The sequence below is a fragment of the Echinops telfairi genome, unplaced genomic scaffold (assembly GCF_000313985.2).
Source record: "Echinops telfairi isolate 266 unplaced genomic scaffold, ASM31398v2 ScPeMD7_7412;HRSCAF=8450, whole genome shotgun sequence".
Classification (NCBI taxonomy): Eukaryota; Metazoa; Chordata; class Mammalia; order Afrosoricida; family Tenrecidae; genus Echinops; species Echinops telfairi.
This window is the reverse complement of record NW_022111312.1, coordinates 12,668,245-12,676,290: the sequence shown is the minus strand read 5'-3', so window position 1 is coordinate 12,676,290 and position 8,046 is coordinate 12,668,245. Positions and strand designations below refer to the sequence as shown.

At 55.9% G+C, this 8,046-nt stretch overlaps 1 protein-coding gene across 1 annotated transcript in view; it reads right to left on the bottom strand.

The window, feature by feature from the left end:
- Positions 1-7,409, bottom strand: part of BCL7A (BAF chromatin remodeling complex subunit BCL7A) — a 17,642-nt gene extending 10,233 nt beyond the window's left edge. Inside the window, exons 1-2 of the mRNA XM_004709713.2 lie at positions 7,343-7,409; positions 7,070-7,166 (exon numbers count right to left, since the gene is read on the bottom strand). Coding sequence (XP_004709770.1) covers positions 7,070-7,166; positions 7,343-7,366 — 121 coding nt within the window. The 5' untranslated portion in view covers positions 7,367-7,409. The remainder of the gene's footprint in view (positions 1-7,069; positions 7,167-7,342) is intronic.
- Between the last annotated feature and the right edge of the window lie 637 nt (positions 7,410-8,046).

The window sequence follows — 8,046 nt, the reverse complement described above, 5'->3', positions numbered from 1 at the left end:
ATATGGGTTAATGTTGGACTTGTGGGCTTGGGCAGCACTGGGTTGGGATGTTTTCTTGATGTGCACTTACCCTTTATATAAAACTCTCTTATACATATGAGTTTCTGTGGATTTGTTTCTCTAATATACCCAGACTAACACAGCTGACCTCGTTCAGATCTCCACCTGCATTGAAGGCTGTAGGAGACCCTGTGGGATGACTGGGGAATTCAAGCATGGCCTAGACTCCAGCCCAGGGGGTACAGACAGCTAAGCTGGAGGCTCCCACCCACCCGGAGGTGCCTGGGAAGAGAGGCCTGGCAATCACCCTTAGAAAGCCTACGGAGCAGCTCTGCTCTGCACAGGTGGCGATCACTGTCTGAACCTGAAGGTAAGGCCACCAACCGGGTGGGAGAAGGTCAAACCGGAAGGAATTACTTCCTGTCCCTGCTGTTAGGGGCAAATGGTGCTCTCATTAGCACAGGCTGAAATCTGCAGATGTGAAGAAACTGTATTTAAAAGACAGTGGCACAGACTGCGTGCGTGCATGTGTGCCACCTACAGAATCCACTGTATTCTACCATGAGAGCTGGGCATGCTCTCCTAGCAGGGGGCTTCCCAAAAGCCGGGGTGGAGTGTGGGGCGGAGGGGAGACCCAGTGTCTTTTCATTCCCCTTTGGCACCCACTTTCGGAAGCCTGCTGATACGTAAAGCATCCTTCGTGAAGAAGCTTCCCACTCCCAGAAAGCGGATGAAGCCATGTGGCAGGATGCTAATTAAAACCGAGGTGGTGGGCATCTGGGGGCTTAGTCTACCATTCTCAGCACTGCTTAGCAAGCTGGACATGTTTTACACTAAGGGAAGGGAAAAGGGGACGGAGTTCGTCTGGACAGGCGGCACTGGTGCACCAGCTCTCCAGCCCTGGGTGCTGAGTCGCCGTGACCTACCAAGGCCCAGGGGACAAGGTCAAAACCCAACATCAGCTCCTCAGGGGCTGGCTTCCTGGGCCATCACTGGCCCTGAGACCGCCGCGGTGTGCCCTGAGCACCTACTAGGAGCCACGTTAGCAGGCTGGGTGCCTTGGTCAGTCACTTGGTAGACCTCAGCCCTGCCATTCATGAACAACATCACTTCATTTCTGGGTGGCAGCTGGTGTCAAGTCGGCCCCCGCCTCGTGACGACCCCCACGCTCAACAAAACAAAGCCAACCACGGCTCAGTCCCGCCGCGACCCCATGAGTGGCTATGGTTCTGTTTTGATCTGTGAGACATTTGTTGGCTGATTTTCAAAAGCCAATGACCAGGCCTTTCTTCCTAATCTTAGCCCGGAAGCTCTACCGAAACCAGTTGGCATCCTAGCAACATGCAAGTAAACCTCCATTGACAAGCGAGTGAGTGGGAGGGAGGCTGCACATGTGGGGAATCGAACCCAGGTCTCTCATAACAGGCCCTTTATGTAAGTGTCCTTGGGCGACAGGAAGGAAATATCATGAGCTGGGTAGCTAACAAGAACAGAGGCTTCTTCCTGTCCTACAGTTCTGGAGGCTGGAAGTCCAAACCAGGGTATCCGTGGGGTCGATTGCTACTGAGGACCAAGCACTGAGAGAACATTTGCAGACATCACCCCGAGACCAGAAGAACAAGGTGGTGCCCGACCACCACCAGCACCGCCACCACGAGCGGGTCTGAAAGGGTAAGAAGAGCCTGGGCGGAGTGGGAGAGAAAGACCAAGCTCGTGGGTCAGATGGAGACTGGAGGAACCCCAGGATGAGTGGCTCTCGGTCACCCTTTGGGTCTGGAGCAGAACTCGATCTTGGGGCTCAGTTTTCTGCCAGATAATAGGTCTGTCAGGGGCAGAGTGACACTAATGAGGTGTGCACACCTCAGACCAATCAACCACATGAGACCCAAACCTCCACCCCAGGACAGAGCTCCGAAAGTCTAGGAAAACAGGAGGAATGGGCAGGAAACAGAGGGAGCAAGTGAAACAAGTGGTATTCACAGTGAGGACTGCAATTGAGAAACAAACAAACAAATTTACTGCCACGGAGTCCACGCAGACTCTCGGCAACCCTATAGGACGGGGTAGAACTGCCCACTGGAGGCTTTCAAGAGCCGAAAGCCTCGTCCTTCTCCCCTCCAGCCCCTGCTGGTTTTGAACCGCTGGCCGTGTGGGTAATAGCCCCACATAGAACCACTATACCATCAAGGCTCTTTGCGGAGGTGCAGTGAGCAACAGGACACAAGGTGGGTATGGATGGTTGACCCAACTCACAGTAAAAAGTTAAAAAAAAAAAAAACACCCAGAAAAAGAACATTTGCAGACATCCCTGGCAATCTGGTCAACAGCTTGCTGGTCCGGTGCTGCTACCACCCTCACTGTCCAGGGGCCAACTGAGGCCCAGAGTCCTAGAGCCACCCATGGCCCGCCCCACTGTGAGCAGCATGGAGCCCCTTCTACGGCAGCCTGCCAAGGGAGCGTCACGCAGACACAACCGGGTAAATTGGATCTTATTTTAAATGTACTCTGGGCACTCGTTACACAAAGTGTCCTCTGGTGAATTCTAGTACTGCAAAAAAATAAAAAAGGAGGAGGAGGAAAAGAAAAAGGATGTGTGCAAAAAAGAAAGAAAAGAAAAGAAAAGAAAAAGGATGTGTGCACTTGTCATCTACCTTTCAGGAAATTCTAAACGTGTGCGCGCGCATGCGCGCACGTGCGGAGGGCCCCCTCTGGATCCCGTGGTTGGTTAGACTGTGCCCCTAAAACGACACTGAAGTCCTAACCCCCATGCCTGAGAAAGGAGGCCTTTGAAGATGCCATCCTCAGTAAGGAACAGAAGGTCATGCTGGCGTCCGGTGGGTCGGAGTCCTCTAGGATTGGGCGAGGACACTAAGGAGACACCGAGAGAGGCCAACCGAGGAACAACACGCGTGAAGGGGCATCGATGTGCCAAGAACTCGTGAGGGGACCAGTAGGCGGGAGAGGTGGGAATCAACAAGGCTGACCCCCGGCTCAGACGTCCCGCCTCCAGGGGCTGTTTTAAGCCATCCACTTTGGGGGACGGGCAGACCCCCGTTATGAACCAACCTCATCAAACCTGTGATGTTGAAAGCTTAAGACCCAGGCAGTGGTTTTCAATAACCAAGGGGCGCGAATCCGCACCCCACCTCAAAGCACCATCATGATCACAACTGCCCTCTGACGTCAGCAGCCTTGAGGGTCGGCTGGTTAACGGCTTGATACCTAGAAAGCTCCCCCTACATACTATTCACTAGCACAGACGTCTGACTGGCGCAAACTATGGGCCACACCCAAGTGCTCTGATATACTTGCTAACTGGACGTAAAGGCTGACTTCGGTACAGACTCATTCACAGGCTGGGGACGGCCTGCACTGTGCTCTGGAAGCGCTAAGAGATGAACGCTTGTGCTGACCGATGACACTAAGAACTCACATTGACCACGTTAACTGGCCCAAGCCTCGTCTGGGGCCCTCAGACTCCGGTGAATCATGGTGGCATCTCGCAAGAACTGAATGCAGACACCCCTGCTGTCACTTCCGTCACTACACATCCTCCTTGGAGCAGCCTGTCTGGATACTTCTGGGCCGTGCAAGACTCTCGCCCTGCTCACGCTCTCTGTCGCACCCGGCCTGGCGAGGCCTTGGCTGCACGGGCACTGAAAGGGAAACGCTATGGATAGGCAAGCAGCATGGTTGCAGGGGGAGCGGCCTGGTAAGCTCGGCATCCTGTCTTTACCCCGGAACCTTCATCTGGGCCAGCAGCCCCACCCATACCCAAGTTCTCACTCCAAAGGCTCTCCGGAGCCAGAGCTGCCACCCAATGTGAGTTCCTTCCCCTCCGTTTCCACATCTATGCCATGAGCCTCGTGGCCAGGCCTGGATGAGCCACTTGCACCACCTGTGGTGCTGTCGGGTTAGCACAGGACTGCAAACCGTGAGGTCGGGGGTTCAGAGCCACCCGTCGCTCCTTGGTGGAACGTGGTATCAGCTCCCATCAGAGTCACTGTGTCCAGTAACTCCTGACAGGTACCTGACACCACAATGCCTGGCCCCCTGCTACGGCTTGGCAACCTCCCGGCTATGACCAAACCATTGGAGGCGGCATCTTCACAGGCACGAGGACCTGAGGAAGCAGCCAGGGCCAAGCAAGGCGTTCTGCAGAATTCAAAAGTAACAGGGACGACACCGAGGCTGCAGCTCCTGTTGTCGGTGTCGGGTGCGGCCGCCGTCAGGTCTGACTCTCAGTGCCAGGTGACAAGTGAGAACTGCCCTGCCAGATGTCTGCAGAGCCCCGGTGGGTCTCACCTAGGCTCCTTCAAGGAAGGCCAGCTGTTCAGTAAAGAACCCAAGCTAGTGAGAGATCCTTCCTGGAGGAGATGGGGTTTGAACCCTTGATCAAGACCTCTGCTCCGAGGCCTCGCCTGTAGCTCTGTGACCCAGTGGGGAAGCTGAGCATATTCATGAGACAGGTTGCTTCCCGGGCCCACACCCCTCATTTCTGGGGGAGATGAATCCCACTGCACTTTGCAGAATGGGGGGGTGGCGGGAGGTTTCCTGACGCAAGCCCACCAGCAGTGTGTAACCCTGAGGCCAGTCCAGCACCAGAGGGCACGCCAGGCCCTAGAAGTGGCCACTCATTCAGACCAGTCCCTGTGGGCCAAGGGGGACTTCGCTGGCCTCTCCAGCCCCAGAACCACTAAGCCCATCTCGAAATTGAAGCAAAACACTAACCCCAAACCAAGATATGTGGCGATTCCAACCAGAGCGACCCTCTCAGGGTTTCCGAGACTGCCTCTGGTGGGCTCGAACTGCCAAACTTGCGGTTGGCGTCCCACAAGCAAACTCCACACTCACTGCAGTCAAGTTGATGCTGACTCACAGCGCCCCCTGCAGGGTGCTGAGACTGTCACTGTCGACGGGAGTAGAAAGCCCAGTCTTTCTCAGGTAGTTTCGAACTGCTGACCATGCAGATTGCAGCCCAACACATAACCACTACACCACCAGGGCTCCACAAGCAGGGCCCTGAAAATACAAAATAAAAATAGTACACACACACTCAAGCCAAACCTACCACCACCGAGCTGCTTGCAGCAAACTTGTATAGAGTGTCTGAGGCTGTGAATCTTTATGGGACCAGACAGCTGAGCAACGGCTGATGGGTTTGAACCACTGGCCTTGCAGTCCCACTCTTCCCTGACGATACCACCAAGGCTCCTAGCCAAGTGCTAGCCCTCTTAACCTGATAACAGCTGGTGATCCAGAAGGTGTGTGTGTGTGTGGGGGGGGGGGGTTTGAAAGGACAAATACATGTAGTCGCTGGGGGCACAATCCATTTGCACTTGGCTGGAAACCAGAAACTTGGTGGTGAAGGGCCACCCAGTAGCACCCGGAAAGGAAAAAGCCCCCAGATTTCTCTCTGAAGATTACAGCCAAGAAAACCCACATGTGGCAGTTCTATTCTGTGTCACACACGGGCTCTTCAGACGTCACGGAGCCACGGCAAACACCCCACGGGGAAAGATAAGGGCGGCGGCTCTCATGCCAGCCAACCCCGCAGGTGAGTGACAGAAACGAGGGCTGTGAGCCCTGGGGGCCTGGAGAGCACCCTGGCCCCCTGGGAACAGCTGTCTCCACCTGCCAGCCCCTGCCTGGAGGGAGTGTGTGCCCAGGGCCGGCACACCTGGGCTCTTCATCTGCCAGGCCCTGCCCGGAGGGAGTGTGTGCCCAGGGCCGGCACACCTGGGCTCTCCAAGGACGCAGACACACGGAGGGCCTCCTTCACTCCCACTGGCCATGAACTCCAGGTTGCAATCTGCTAGGTTTTCTTTGGAGGGAGACAGCTAGAAGGGGCCTGGCAGGGACCCCCTGGGAGCAGAGAACGTTCAGTGACGTGACCCGGAGGGGCTTGTTCAGTGGGTGACTGTTTCTTGGAGCCAAGCACCTGTGTTCTAAGAGAAAGACATGCCCGGGATGCCCAAACAACGCAAGTTCTACCAGGATTCAAAACGTGCATGGGTCACTGCCCACAGCTTCTGAAATCAGAGCTGTCGACACGAACCACATGGGCAGATTCTGGGCCTGAGACCTGCTGAGAGATTTTCCTTTGCCCATTTTGCTTTGGCTGCTAGGAAGCTCCAAGCCAGATGTCTGACTCCACGTTCACTGCCGATGCCAAAATGGACTGTGGGAGAAACAACTGCGGAGATGCTGTGTGGTAGCCCCTGGGTGGCGCAGGGAGGGCTGCTGCCCTCGGCTGCTAACGAACGGGAAGGGAGGAGCTTCAAGTGCACCTACAGGTGCCTTGGAAGAAAGTCCCGGTGATCTAGCTCCAGAAAAGTCAGCCGCTAAAACTCCCGTGGATTACAAAATCACCAGCAGGAGACCCAAGAGTCGGCAACTACTCGAAAGCAGAGAAGGAAGAGGAAGGGGACCGGGAAATGAGATGGCAGGAAGTGAGGGAAACATGCCCCCAGACATGCCCCGGCCTCAGAGGGCAGTCAGACTCACAGGACAGAGTGGAACTGCTCCTCGGGTTTCTGAGACGGTCAGTCTTTAAAGGAGCAGCGAGCTCATCACCTCCTGTGGAGCAGCTGGAGGGTTTGAACCGCTGACCTTATGGTTAGCAGTCTATCCCTTGACACCCCCTGGGCCACCAGGGCTCTTTGGGGAACACCCAGAAGGAAAATGACAAGAAAGTGAAAACGCTATGGGAAATGGAACCAGCTTGTCTGAACAATTTGTGTATTAATCGTCCGATGAAAACAGCCCCGGCGTGTTGACTTTCGCCGCAAACACAATACATGAAAGAGATCACTCATGAAAACAACGACACCGCCAGGGTCTTGTGGCCGGCCGTGGGCTGGGCACAGGCTGCCTTCTCGGCTTGGTGTGCCGGGAAAGGAAATGTCCTCTGGCCCGCTGAGCCTCCTCCTCCTCCCTGGCACGGCGGCCTCCCGGTCCTGCCCGGCCCTCCTGCCCGTGGCCTGGAATGTAAACCAACCTGCTAGTACAGGAAAGGCCCGGCTGTGCCAGGGTGCGCGCCAGGGTGCAACTGTTACCGGGGGCTCACCGTGCATGTCCATCATCCCCGGGGAGGAGCTGTTCTCCGGGGTGGTCACCTCCGAGCCGCACTTCTCGTCCTTGCCCTTCTTCTTGTTCTTGTTTTTCTGCGGGGGGAGAAAATGGGGGCAGAGACCCAGTCACCCAACTCGTGTATGGGGGAATTTGGGGTTTTGGGGAGAATGTTACTCTGCAGATCCACCTTGGACCCCTGGTGAGTCTCTAGAAGGTTCCTCAGGCTGTGTGTGCCTGTGGCCCAGTAGGGCCATGCTCTGAGACTCACCTGCTTTGGGGTGAAAGGGTCCATGGGGGTGGGGAGAGACACACAATCAAGGGGCAGTGCTGAATGAGGAAGGTCCCCGAGTCCAGTTGGGGGGCCAAACTGGCAGGTGTGTGAGCCCTCAGGCTACGGGAATTTCCTCTTCCCCAAGGGAACGCATCTGGGGAGAAAAGGCCACCGGGTCACCTGGAGTAGGGACAACCTGATGCTAGCAGAGTGCCAGGGGACAGATGTCACACCTCCCTTTCCCCCCGGGCTGTGTTTCCCTCCTCTAGGTGTGGACAGCAGACTTTGGCTCAGGTTAGGTGGCGGGGAACTCCAGGGAGCAGGGAGCAGGAGGGGCAAGGCAGGCTCTGAATTTTTGGAACCGGTCCTAGTTTTCACAGCAAGAGCAGAATGGAGCTGGAAATCCCCTAACCTGCCCACCAGCAAGAGGCCTGGGAGGGCTACGGTACCGTGTAAGACGGTACAACAGTTCCGCAGTGTAAGGCCGCCTGTCTGCCAAAACACTAAACACGCTCTCTCTAGCTCCAGACACCGAACAGGCGCTGAACAGGTGAGGCGCATCCCGGCCGTGGCGAAGGAAAAGATAAATAGGTGTGTGTCCCCTCCAGAAGAATTTATTTGAGAGGACGGCACTGAAGCTGCAACTAGGGGAGAGGGGCATGTCTGAACAGAGCAAATGGGCGCACTTAGTGGGAGGAAGA